This window comes from Cottoperca gobio, unplaced genomic scaffold (assembly GCF_900634415.1).
Source record: "Cottoperca gobio unplaced genomic scaffold, fCotGob3.1 fCotGob3_397arrow_ctg1, whole genome shotgun sequence".
In the NCBI taxonomy this organism is placed as follows: domain Eukaryota; kingdom Metazoa; phylum Chordata; class Actinopteri; order Perciformes; family Bovichtidae; genus Cottoperca; species Cottoperca gobio.
This window is the reverse complement of record NW_021166986.1, coordinates 1-14,483: the sequence shown is the minus strand read 5'-3', so window position 1 is coordinate 14,483 and position 14,483 is coordinate 1. Positions and strand designations below refer to the sequence as shown.

Genomic DNA, 14,483 nt, shown 5'->3' with positions numbered 1-14,483 from the left:
CCAGAACAGCCATAATGCCAAAGGACCTTGTGGTCACCCATATTAATTCATGTGTCAAATATGCTCTACATGGGGAAATAGGAATATATCAAACACTGAAATGTGATTTAAAAATAAGGAAAAAATGAAGTTTTTATGTAGAACAAATAATGGAAAGGTTCGTCCATCAATCTCATCGGGTTATCCGGGGCAGAGTAACTGTCATTTACATCCTTTTAAAGATACAGAATGGTGCACTTATGTTACAATAACGCTGGTGGCGCTGGAGGAAGCTTCAGAGGATTAATCACATGGAAACCTTGAATGCCAACAAACACCATTCTGACAAACTTAAATTAACAATAGATGTGTTACAATGCAGAGAGTTCATGGAGCCGAGATAAAACACAAAGATGAAGGAGACGTGGAGTTGTATAAAGGCGTACAGGCCGGTCCAGGTGAGTCGGTAACTTCCAGGTTCTGGAAAAGTGCGAATTGTCGGATATCGCTGTTATATTGTCCTCCGAAATATTCTTTAAACTCATCAAGTGCAACAGATTCATCCTTATTCTGTATAGGAATTTGCTTTTGAATTTGATTTTTGGCGGGAAGTCAAAATGGTGGAAAATAAAGGCATGAAAATGAAAGAGAAAGAAAACAGAACTTGTTGTGCAACAGTTGCAGAACAAAGTAGAACAGAGTGCATTATAAACACATCAATAAAAGGTGCAAGTATAAAAATAAAAGAGAAGTGGATTTGCACTTTAACATAAGTTTCCATCATCCAACTGGATTTCAGATAGAAAACACTTCGTCTGAGAAAGTCTCTTCAAAAGTTGATTTAAAAAAATAAACTATATCTGAAAATTCAATGCAATCTACTCATAAAGTGCTACAGATGCATCCTCACAGCAATATTAGATTTTAAATATGTATATTTCAGCCTATTATGCAGGTATTGTTAACCCTCTTTAATTTGCTTTTGTCACTTGTGGCATTTATAAAATGGAGAAAAGTAAAGACATAAGATAACTTCATGTATCCCGAGGGAAATAGTTGTGCAGCCGTTGCAGTCCTCAATCCACAGATATGTATCTGTTAGAAGTGGATCAGCACCTTAATATAAATCGCCGTCAGCCATGTCAGTATCAGAGAGGAAACAGGAAGAGCACTTGGAGAGCGCAGACTTACACCTCGTGTATCCGACCCATGAAATCCCAAATTTCATGGGTTCTTCCTCGGCTCATTATGCACCCTTCACCAAGTTACATGAACAACTGGTTAGCAGTTTTTCCATTATGCTGCTGACAAACTCACAAATTCTCCTTGTTGGAGGTAATAACACTTTGTCTGGGAAAGTCTTTTATATAGTTTATTTTAAATCATAAATCATAATCTTTCTCTGACACCAATGGAGGACGCTGTAAATACCAACTCAAATAAAAAGCTCAAATAAATAATGGATCCCACCAGCTTTATGGCCAGAAATGATGTAACTTCAATAATAATTCCAACTGATTACGTTTAAATATAAGCCGTGAGAAGGTTTTTAGTTATAACGTTGGCTTTGGTTACGATGAGGGATGGTTGGGGAGAGACGTTGTGTGGTTATAATTCAGATAAATCAAATCAAATGTATTTATATAGCCCAATATCACAAATTATACATTTGTCTCAGTGTTTACAGACTGTACATACGACACCCTCTGTCCTTACACCCTCTGTCCTTAAACTCTCTGTCCTTAGATCCTCTGTCCTTAGACCCTCTGTCCTTATACCCTCTGTTCTTAGACCCTCTGTCCTTAGACCCTCTGTCCTTACACCCTCTGTCCTTAGACTCTCTGTCCTTAGACCCTCTGTCCTTACACCCTCTGTCCTTACACCCTCTGTCTTTAGACCCTCTGTCCTTAGACCCTCTGTCCTTACACCCTCTTCTCCTTACACCCTCTGTCTTTAGACCCTCTGTCCTTACACCCTCTGTCCTTAGACTCTCTGTCCTTAGACTCTCTGTCCTTAGACCCTCTGTCCTTAGACCCTCTGTCCTTAGACCCTCTGTTCTTAGACCCTCTGTTCTTAGACCCTCTGTCCTTACACCCTCTGTCGTTAGACCCTCTGTCCTTACACCCTCTGTCCTTACACCCTCTGTCTTTAGACCCTCTGTCCTTAGACCCTCTGTCCTTACACCCTCTGTCCTTAGACTCTCTGTCCTTAGACCCTCTGTCCTTAGACCCTCTGTCCTTAGACCCTCTGTCCTTACACCCTCTGTCCTTACACCCTCTGTCCTTAGACCCTCTGTCCTTACACCCTCTGTCCTTAGACCCTCTGTCCTTACACCCTCTGTCCTCAGACTCTCTGTCCTTAGACCCTCTGTCTTTAGACCCTCTGTCCTTAGACCCTCTGTCCTCAAACCCTCTGTCCTTACACCCTCTGTCCTTAGACCCTCTGTCCTCAAACCCTCTGTCCTTACACCCTCTGTCTTTAGACCCTCTGTCTTTAGACCCTCTGTCCTTACACCCGCTGTCCTTACACCCTCTGTCCTTACACCCTCTGTCTTTAGACCCTCTGTCCTTACACCCTCTGTCCTTAGACTCTCTGTCCTTAGACCCTCTGTCTTTAGACCCTCTGTCCTTACACCATCTGTCCTTACACCCTCTGTCTTTAGACCCTCTGTCCTTACACCCTCTGTCTTTAGACCCTCTGTCCTTAGACCCTCTGTCCTTAGACCCTCTGTTCTTAGACCCTCTGTTCTTAGACCCCTCTGTCCTTACACCCTCTGTCGTTAGACCCTCTGTCCTTACACCCTCTGTCCTTACACCCTCTGTCTTTAGACCCTCTGTCCTTAGACCCTCTGTCCTTACACCCTCTGTCCTTAGACTCTCTGTCCTTAGACCCTCTGTCCTTAGACCCTCTGTCCTTAGACCCTCTGTCCTTACACCCTCTGTCCTTAGACCCTCTGTCCTTACACCCTCTGTCCTTACACCCTCTGTCCTTAGACCCTCTGTCCTTACACCCTCTGTCCTTAGACCCTCTGTCCTTACACCCTCTGTCCTTAGACTCTCTGTCCTTAGACCCTCTGTCTTTAGACCCTCTGTCCTTAGACCCTCTGTCCTCAAACCCTCTGTCCTTACACCCTCTGTCCTTAGACCCTCTGTCCTTACACCCTCTTCTCCTTACACCCTCTGTCTTTAGACCCTCTGTCCTTACACCCTCTGTCCTTACACCCTCTGTCCTTACACCCTCTGTCTTTAGACCCTCTGTCCTTAGACCCTCTGTCCTTACACCCTCTTCTCCTTACACCCTCTGTCTTTAGACCCTCTGTCCTTACACCCTCTGTCCTTAGACTCTCTGTCCTTAGACCCTCTGTCCTTAGACCCTCTGTCCTTAGACCCTCTGTTCTTAGACCCTCTGTCTTAGACCCTCTGTCCTTACACCCTCTGTCGTTAGACCCTCTGTCCTTAGACCCTCTGTCCTTACACCCTCTGTCCTTAGACTCTCTGTCCTTAGACCCTCTGTCCTTAGACCCTCTGTCCTTAGACCCTCTGTCCTTACACCCTCTGTCCTTAGACCCTCTGTCCTTACACCCTCTGTCCTTACACCCTCTGTCCTTAGACCCTCTGTCCTTACACCCTCTGTCCTTAGACCCTCTGTCCTTACACCCTCTGTCCTTAGACTCTCTGTCCTTAGACCCTCTGTCTTTAGACCCTCTGTCCTTAGACCCTCTGTCCTCAAACCCTCTGTCCTTACACCCTCTGTCCTTAGACCCTCTGTCCTCAAACCCTCTGTCCTTACACCCTCTGTCTTTAGACCCTCTGTCTTTAGACCCTCTGTCCTTACACCCGCTGTCCTTACACCCTCTGTCCTTACACCCTCTGTCTTTAGACCCTCTGTCCTTACACCCTCTGTCCTTAGACTCTCTGTCCTTAGACCCTCTGTCTTTAGACCCTCTGTCCTTACACCATCTGTCCTTACACCCTCTGTCTTTAGACCCTCTGTCCTTAGACCCTCTGTCCTCAAACCCTCTGTCCTTACACCCTCTGTCCTTAGACCCTCTGTCCTCAAACCCTCTGTCCTTACACCCTCTGTCCTCAGACCCTCTGTCCTTACACCCTCCGTCCTTACACCCTCTGTCCTTACACCCTCTGTCCTCAGACCCTCTGTCCTTACACCCTCTGTCCTTACACCCTCTGTCCTCAGACCCTCTGTCCTTACACCCTCTGTCCTTACACCCTCTGTCCTCAGACCCTCTATCCTTACACCCTCTGTCCTTACACCCTCTGTCCTTACACCGTCTGTCCTCAGACCCTCTATCCTTACACCCTCTGTCCTCAGACCCTCTATCCTTACACCCTCTGTCCTTACACCCTCTGTCCTTACACCCCAAAGAAACCCCATAATTAAAGGGGGAACATGTTAGAAACCTCAGGGAGAGCAACTGAGGAGGGATCCCTCTCCCAGGACGGACAGACGTGCAATAGATGTCGTGTGTACAGGATAAACAACATAGTACAAATACAACATTTGACAGAAATTATGTTGTGTTGAAAAAGAGAAAGTTTGGATGAATCCAGGAAAATGTCAAGAAGGCTTCCCGGTGTCCAGCAGGACCAGAGCAGCAGGCGCAGCCACGATTCATGATCCTGACGTAAACTTTATCAGTGGCAACCTGCCACATGAGAGACAGACACTCCGGGGATGATACCCCGGATGATGAGTTAGTAACATACATTTACATAAATGCATACAGATAGAGAGGGAGAAGAAGAGAGGGAGGGGAGGAGAGAGGAAGAGGAGGAGGAGAGCAGGGATAACAGTGTGGGTGGGTACTACTGTCATGAAACATGGCACGCTGGCACCTTAGTTCAACCAGAGGCCAACATCTGCTGACCCGCAGACATTCACATCATACAACCTCATGCTGCTGCAGCCATGATTGTGTTTAAGAGTTGACTTTAAAATGTACTTCTTCAACTGTGGATGTTGCTCTTCTACAATACAGCGTCTATTATACTTGTGCAGGATGTTCCGTAACTCAATTTAAACTCCGGGGCTGTGGTTAGATTAATTTAATCAAGTCTGTATCTCTTCCAAGAGATCCTAAACTTTGTATAAAGAAGTTACAGGACAAGAAACTTTTAGTAAAGTGTGACTTAAAACTAGAACTGTAAAAACATCCTTCAAAACACAAAAGGGGACGAGCCATGGCTGCAACACATTACTCATCACAGCTTCATGTAAGACTTCCTCAGTCAGTGTCTCAAGTTCAATACTGAAGCATTCAAGATGTTTCCTTCTATAATTACATTGACAAAATCAGATGTTTGGGATATTGTTTAGAAGCCTTTTGAATGATCACATCTGTGGATTCTCTGTAAATTGAGTGTGTGAAATACATGATGAAAGGTTATCCAGTTCTAAGACGTTCACTTTTTAGATCTTGGTGGTTTTTAACTATACATTATAACAGCGTGAAGGGTTTTAGTCATCAGACGTAAAAAAAAAAAGAGTCTTAACATGAAACTGTTTCATTCAGTCTTTTTCCCAGTTGTACTCACCATGTTCATCTGTTTTGGAGAGGAGGAGACCTCTGCAGATAATTCGGCTCTTGGTAAAAACCTCTTGAAATATTCAGCTGTTTGCAGCTTTGCAGGTTCACCAGGGAACATATCCTTCTTAAAGGGGAGAAGTTTGGAGCAGCCAGGACTCTTCCTAGAGCTGAAGTACACATCTCAGGTCTGCATTGAGTTTGCGAAACCGTTTTCCAACAAAAGCTGCACGGTGGTCAACAGAAAATGAATTGCAATATGCAAAACTCAAGGTTTAGGACTTGGGTCTTGCCTGTCTTAACTTGGGACTTGCAACACAAGTAATAAAAGGGGGGGGGGGGGGGATATATATAAATCAAAACATAAATATTCATCTTTTAAAAAAGAGTCTTAAGAATTGTAAACTAACTCTTTATCAAATTAAAAGCACTGATATTTAAAGATTTGTTTGACTTCAAAACGGTTCAATCCTGCACAGAACAACAACTAAAACAATCATTACCTAATGTGTCTAAAAGTGGAGTCAACATGATCTGAGAGAAATGATCAGTGAAGACTTGATGTTAAAGTGACTCACTAAGGGTTAAAGTGACTCACTAAGTGTTAAAGTGACTCACTAAGGGTTAAAGAGACTCACTAAGGGTTAAAGTGACTCACTAAGGGTTAAAGAGACTCACTAAGGGTTAAAGAGACTCACTAAGGGTTAAAGTGACTCACTAAGGGTTAAAGAGACTCACTAAGGGTTAAAGAGACTCACTAAGGGTTAAAGTGACTCACTAAGGGTTAAAGAGAGAGAGGCTCATGTTCTGCTCGGTGCTCAGTCAAGAAGTCAAGACCTCTCACTCTGTTCCAGTTACAAGTAAGAACAATCACCAGGAGAAGGACACCGTTCAACACACATTATTAAGTAATGCAAGGAGGTTTCCACATGCAAACTGGCGACAGTAATGCTCTGAGGAAGGACTAAGGTGACTCTCTCTCGTCATGAGGTTTAACTGATGATATATAAAGCCAATACACTCTGACAGTCCTGCAGAGAACAACTGTTTGGGTCTTCTCTCCATGCTGCATGAAGTAAAGAGATGTGATTCATCACACCAAGTCTTTCATTCTTAATAGAACTAGCAACTCTCAATATTTTAGAAGAATTCCTTCACCTTTTTTGGTGAAAAAATGACCTTTTACTGTAACCGGTCAGCTGACTCCCTTACAATTGAAAGAGTGAATCATATAGGCATGAACAACATCAATACATTGAGTTTTAAATCTAAAATGTTAATTTCTCACAGGTTCATTAAATATAAGTTTATCAAAGATTATCAAAACCGCCGTGAAGGATGATTAAATATCCAGATTTCTCTGTATAAGTCTTCCCCCCCGTTTATATCCACATCCCTAAGGATCTGTGATCTGCTCGTATCTATTCTTGCTGTCATGTGTGTTCTGTATTACATTATGTACAATAAAATTGTTTAAAAAAAATATATCCTGATTTCAGATAAATTATGGACTCTACATTTATTTGGTAATTTACTTTTCAAATTTAGATCAATAAAAGTGTTGAACACATTAATGCATTAACACTTATAAGCCAATAATATAGTAATAATATAAATTATTCTGAGAGGCTAATACTTTTGTGCTTAAGTAAAGACACCACATCTGAAAAATCAGGCAGCGGAAAATGTGTGTCAACTTTGCACAGCACGTCCACATATTCATTACAAATGTACATACATTTACATTCATTCACATTCACTTAGCGACATGGACATGTGAAATGTTCTGAGATGTTTAGAGAAAGAAATGTATGCATACACATGTATGTTTAATTAAATTCAGTTTATTCACAAAAAATACAACCATAAAACAGACACTGAGCAGATAGTATTTAAAATATATGTTTTCTAACACGTCTAGAATTGGAAAGACTTCATGTTTTACACAGCAATTATAACCTACAACACATTTAACACTAGCCAAAGACCCTACAAACTACCTAACCCTAACTACTAATGTGTTCCATCCCTGCTTAAAATGGATTAGATATATAAAAAAGGCATATAGCAAGTAGAAATATACCTGCGGGCCTCTGCAAAACCCAATAAAGCTCGTACATGTAAGTAATATTCCCACATATTTGACAATGTATGCATAAACGTGTTTATCCCGGGCCGTTGGTTTAACGACGGAGTGATTCATCTTGACTGCAGAAGATCTTTGATCCATCACAACTGTCCCGGCGGTGTTCCCGGATCATGCAGCGGTGTTTGGCGACTTCTCCCCGCAGTTTAACTGCTTTCCCGGCGTCTATTCATGATATATGTCATAACCCATGACAAGACAACACCATGGATTTACAGCTTGTATTTTAAAGGATTTATACTGTGTTTTCACCGATTTATGGACCGTTACGATGGGATGTGCTGTACACTGTTAGCTAACGCGACTAGCTACCTAGCTTAACCGGCGAACTTGTCAACACCGTAAATACTAATGGAGGACGGTGAAGCCTCCACGGAGGTCCAGACGGTTTCTGCCGGTGTTCTTCCGAAAGCACCAAACACAGATCTGAAGAAACTTTTGTTTTTTAAAGTTTACAAGAGGAGGTGGTTTGTTCTGCTCGTGCTGTGTCTGTTAAACTGCTCTAACGCAACGGTGAGTTAACGTTAGTGTGTGTGGTCACGTGACCGGAAATAACAAAGTTAACGTTAACATAAATGCAGCTTGTTCCCCACATGTTACTGCTCAAAGTACAATTAATGTGTCTTCTTCTGGCAGATTCTTGGGTCAATATGCAGGAACGTTTGCTTGCTTCACAATTTGACAGCTTCCCTCAAAATAAACTAATCTGCCATTAAAAAAATAAGTTTTTTATTGTCGAAAAGACTCCATAATACAAGATGTAAAAGATCATTAGTGGTGGATAAAGTACTCAGATCCTTTACTTAAGTAAAAGTTATACCACAGTGTAAAGCAGGGGTATCAAACATGCGGCCCGTGGGCCAAAACCGGCCCGCCAGAGAGTCCAATCCGGCCCACGGGATGACTTTGCAAAGTGTAAAAATCATATTTTATCATAAAGTAAAATACTGTTCCAGATACCTGTGACAAAATGTTTTGTGCGATTGTGAGATCAAATTGTGCTGCATGTGACCTCTGAACTAAAATGAGTTTGACACCCCTTGTTTGACAAGTACAAAAATATTAGCATTAAAATATATTTGTGCCAAAAGTGAAAGTACTCCTAAAGCAAAATGGCCAATTTCAGAATAACATATGTTAATATGTTTGGATTATAATTGGTGATACATTCATGTGTAAACATCACTAATGTTGCAGCTGCCAGGTGACTTAATCCAGAATAAAGCATCGTGATTTATTTGTTGATTTAAATTTTGTTTTAATAATCTGAATCTGCAAAGTAACTAATGTTGTTAAATATATATATATATATATATATATATATATATATATATATATATATATATATGTGTGTGTATATGTAGTGGAGTAGAAGTATAAAATTAGCATAAGTAGTGAATTACAAGAACCTCAAAATCACAGTACTTTTCTCATTAATAATGAAATAACCGAGTCACACATGACATTAAACTCCAGGTTCACGCAGGAACACACCCAACCATTGGGGAGATAACAAATAATAATTTTAAAAGCAAAGAAAATTAAAGTTTAGAATTACAATATCTCCATGTAAAACAAAAAGGAAATGGTATCTGCTTCTTGATTTACCAACAGGTTGTTGTCCTTCCCTCAGATATCTGAGATTCTTTGAGCTTCTCCCTCGAGCTGAGTAGCAGGTGTGGTTGTAAAAGGCTAGATGACACGTGGAGCCTCCTTATGTTTGGTGGAAGCTGATATGATTCCCCCGGGGATGTTGCCATTGAAACGTGTGCCTGGAGGCAAGTGTGCCCGTGTCAGTCATGCAAACTGAGCCCTCCATCACCTATTTCCTGCTCCCGTGGGACTCGTCCTCTCTATGGGAGCTATTGTTTCCACGGGGCTGGTGTTCCCACTCACAAAAGATGCTCAGCTGGCCGAGAGTCATTCATGATGTGGCGAACAACAGCTGATGAGCCGGCGAGACATCAATCAGTGTGACGTTAACAGCCCTGCTGAGGGTTCAGGGTGGGATTTACAAACACAAACGGTGTGGGCTGTTATTTGTTGGCTTGTAAATTGATTTAAGATTAACTTTGAGAACCATAACCGTACTAGCATTGTGTTCAATTACAGAACGTGTCTTGGTCACGTGGAACGAGTGCAGAACATGAACCACCAGATGCTTTTTATTTTTAATAGGCCAAGAAATCAAACACTTGAAATGGAGAAATGATACACTTGGGTATAAAAGTGCGTATTAAAAACTGTCAAATACCGAAAGCTGACATTGAATATCACAGTCTTTGTCTGGATTAAATAATTAATGATTAAATAATGTTAATAATTCATTTAATTGTTTATTTAGTGATTTTTTTAAGGTTGCTTTGTGTCAAGAGGAAATTAAACATTGATGCGTTTAAGAAGTTTAGCTTTGTTTTTATTTTGTTAAGTTGTTTGTACAACATAAAAAACAAGGACTTTAATTTAATCTTTGATCATTTATTTATTCATTATTGTTGCTTTAATAAATGCCACTGTAATAACAACCACAAATTTAAAATAATCCCAATTCCGTTCCACGTACAATGTGACTTTCACTGCGTGTCGAGTGGATTATGTGGATATAATATATAATAATATAATAATATAATATAGTTGGAGGCTGAATCTGATGTCAATATTTAGAAGTTTGCAAAAATCTAAGGAAAGATTACATGTTTTGTTGATTTAAAATGAAGTAACTTGTGTGAGTGTCCTTCGTTGGCTTGAATGATATATGTATATGTATATATATATATATATATATATATATATATATATATATATATATATATATATATATATATATATATATATATATATATATATATATATATATATTATATATATATGAATGATGTATATGTATAATATGCATATCTTAGCTGTCTGCATCGGCATGAAGCGTTGTAGTTTCAGTACAATATGAAACTCCACTCGTGGTGTTGTAATGAAACAATATTGTGACATTGAAAGCCACGTTTTGTCAGAAGCTTACGAGAGGTGTGTGAAGCGTCGCTGGACGGTCGAGCCGTTCCTCTGCGAACAGAATCGGCTCTCTAGAATAAGAAAAGGAGGACTGTGGGAAAATGTGAACTCTGAGCATTTCACCCCGTGAGAGACGGGCCTGGCTTTTGTGCCCACATCAGCTGAGCAGTTGACAATAACTCAGCTGCATACATTAGGTTTCCTTCATTGTCCACCAGACAGAGAGTTGTTCTGGTGCTGCCTTTGTAGGCTCAGTATTCAGTTTACAGGTCAGATTCATTCAGTCCCTCCGTCAGCCCGACATGCTGCCCGACAAGTTCTCCAGACGAGCGTATGAGAAGCTATAAGCACATTTCAGTGTTCTTCACCCGGGTTTTATATTTATAGTTGTATTGTGTAACCTGGATGTTGGGTCACTACGTTTACACGCACTAAGCAAATCAGAGTTGCTTGGAAAAATCAGATTATGGCGGTAATTTGGATGCGTTCACATGCACTGCAGTAACATGGTTACTGTATAATCCATTTTACAAGATGTTTTATGGGTTTTATGGAACTACAGCAAGCAGACTAGCGCTGTGTTTCAGCAAGAATCTTATGATACGGTACGTATCGTGATACAAAGCGATTCTTCTTCATGTTTGGATACCGTAAGCAAGGCGAGATGTTGGGATTTAAACTGTCATAGTATAAAGAACACACCGCCATATGAATAACATCTCACATCCTCTGTAACATCCAACATCACAGCACTACTTTCTGTGCGACACTGTTGTACCTTCGCTAGCAGAACAGCGTGTGTGTTAACTGGTCACGAGAGCAGAACGAGCTGCCGTGACTCAGGATCGAATCATTTCCTCTTTGTGTGCAGGTCACATGACGAGATACTCGTCTCTCAAATGCAACTGGTGCAACAGGTTTTATCCACAAACAAGATACAACTGGAGAAACGGGTTGATCTTCTGAGATCTAACAAAACAAATCAATCCTCTTATAACATTAACAATCTTCAATGTACAAAGTAACCATAATAACCAATATCTAATTGTCATATAAAACTAGTATCTTAAAATATATATATATCTTATATCCTCATTGTAAAATGACCATTTAAATATTAAATAAGAATCTTCTCAGACTGATGATGACTGCTGATACTCGTTTCAGCAGTCATATTGTAAGAGTAGGTATGACCTCATGACCTCCATGTGTCTCCCCAGATATGGCTGACCTTTGCCCCAGTAGCGGACCAGTCTGCCCAGTTTCTGAAGGTCACTTTGGGGGAAATCAACTGGTTGTCCCTGGTCTACATGGTGGTGGCCATACCGCTCAGCTTTGGGACCACATGGATGCTGGACACCTGCGGGCTACGGATCACGGTACAGACCTCCCTCTGAACACGGAGGCGTCTCCCGGCGATGTCGTGTAACTTGTTTAGTAGGTTCTGCATGGTTCAGTGGAGCTGCGTATTAAAAAGGGGGGGGGGGGTTGATGCTCTGCTTCTCTTTCCTGGGGAATGATGCTTATACATTATATTTGGTTTAAAGTAAACTGATGAATAACTAGAAAACACGAGGAGCCGCCGTGTGCAGACTGAAGAAGACGAGCACCATCTACAGAAACGCAAATCTCATCCAAAGCTGTGACCTTTCACCGCCGTCACAAACCGTCCCCAAATACAGTCAAACGGCTCAACGTACACGCCGGCTGCCCCACATTGAAAACGACTGTTTTTACATGATTTCCATAATTAAAGTGGAAATTATTCAGTTGGCTCATATTTTATATTTCAACAATCGTTTGTTACAGAAACATTAATTTATCTGTTCATGCAGTCGAGTGATAAACAGTTAACATTTAAACGCCCCGTGTGTGCACGTGAGCAGACCACCTGTCTGTTGTGCTCCAGTGAGAGGGAGACAGACAGGGAGACAGACAGGGAGGCAGACAGACAGGGAGGCAGACAGACAGGGAGACAGACAGACAGTCAGTCAGACAGTCAGACAGGGAGACAGTCAGACAGTCAGTCAGACAGGGAGACAGTCAGACAGTCAGTCAGACAGTCAGTCAGACAGGGAGACAGTCAGACAGTCAGTCAGACAGTCAGTCAGACAGTCAGACAGGGAGACAGGTGGTTGGAGTTTCCCCCTGTCTTTATTGTTTGTCTGTGTTAGAAAGCATTTTGACTTTCTGCCATCTTGACTCTGCAGCTGATTCTGGGAGCCTGGCTGAACGCGTTCGGAGCGCTGCTGCGCTTCTTCGGGACGTTCACGGGCCCGGGTCCTTCCAGCCCGTACCCTATAGTGATGTTGGGTCAGACCCTTGGTGCTCTGGCTCAGCCCCTCATCATTTTCACCCCCACCAAGCTGGCAGCTCTCTGGTTCCCTGACCACCAGCGTGCCACAGCGAACATGATCGCCTCTATGTGTGAGTGATTTCAGTCTCCAAGGCTTTTCTCTGGCTATTAATCACACGCACTCAGAGAAGAGTTATTACAACAGCTTGTACATTTATGCAAAACTGATCTAAAGTCAGTATGAACACACATGAAGACTTCAGACTTACTGTTCATATTATTCAGCTCTGTGTGAGGAAAGAAGAAGCTTCTCTATAAAGTGTTTCAACTTTAATCGTGTGTGCCTCTTGTCATGTTGTCCCAGTCTGTATCGAATATTAAGTAGGACCTGATTCAGTCCCAGCACGTGCTGCAGCGTGTGGGGGAAGCCCTCACATTTTTGCACGTCAGCATAAATTGGTTTATAAATAGGTTTAATCTCCTGAGTGGTCTCTCCTCTCTCGGTCTGCGTGCCGTACATCGCGTCGTCTCATTTTGCTAGATAGAAATAAAGAATCTTCTGGCTCATGGTCTCGTTTGGATGTAGGTCCGTATTCATCTGAGCTTTCATAACCAGTTAATTAAAAACTCTTTGTAGTAACTTTAACGTGATGCAGTAATACTTCTCTGTTCCCTCCTCAGCCAATCCCCTGGGCATCCTGCTCGCTAGCATCCTGTCTCCCATGATGGCTAAAACATCGGCAGATATCCCACAACTGGTGAGCTGATGAAGAGGAAGTGTTTAAATGCAGTGATGAGGAGTCTGCTCAGGTTTAGTGTTGGGATGTTGACCAGTACCTGTCTGAATTTAGGATTTAGTTGCTTTCACTCATTGTTTTTGGTTTTATCTGACGAGAGAGAACTTTAGATTTACATTGGTGAGTTGAACACGACTCCAGATGAACGCTTGTATTGCTCTGTGTCTGATGGATGTGGAAACAGGCAAATGTTCGCTCACCAGCCAGAAACACTTCCACAAATGTGAATGTTAAGTGGGCAAACAATGGCTGCAGCTTTAACAAGTAATCCAAAGTAAGTGTAACTGCTGAAGCTTCTCTGAACAACGAGCTCAGTGTTGTTCAGAGAAGCTTCGATTGATCCTCTGAAAATACTCAATCTGAATCACGAGGGACTCATCAGATTAAATGAACATGACATCTCAGTGCTGCCTCCCATCGTGTGCAGCACGCAGGAGAGCCAGCAGATCTGGAGCGGAGCAGCATCAGATAGTCTACAAGTCGTATCATATTATAATATATATATATCATATTATAATATATATATATATATATATCATATTATAATATATATATATATATATCATATTATAATATATATATATATATATCATATTATAATATATATATCATATTATAATATATATATATATATATATATATATATATATCATATATATAATAATATATATTATATATATATTGCCATATTATATATTATATATATATAATATATAC

The 14,483-nt window shown here is 41.3% G+C and overlaps 1 protein-coding gene across 1 annotated transcript; it reads left to right on the top strand.

Annotated features, from left to right (window-relative positions):
• Positions 1–7,712: 7,712 nt before the first annotated feature.
• Positions 7,713–13,727, top strand: LOC115005907 (solute carrier family 49 member A3; the record flags this gene model as incomplete). Its single annotated transcript, XM_029427875.1, has 4 exons — positions 7,713–8,180; positions 11,894–12,052; positions 12,884–13,100; positions 13,651–13,727. Coding segments are annotated over exons 1-4 (615 nt in total), but the record flags the coding sequence as incomplete, so codon positions are not given.
• Positions 13,728–14,483: the final 756 nt, after the last annotated feature.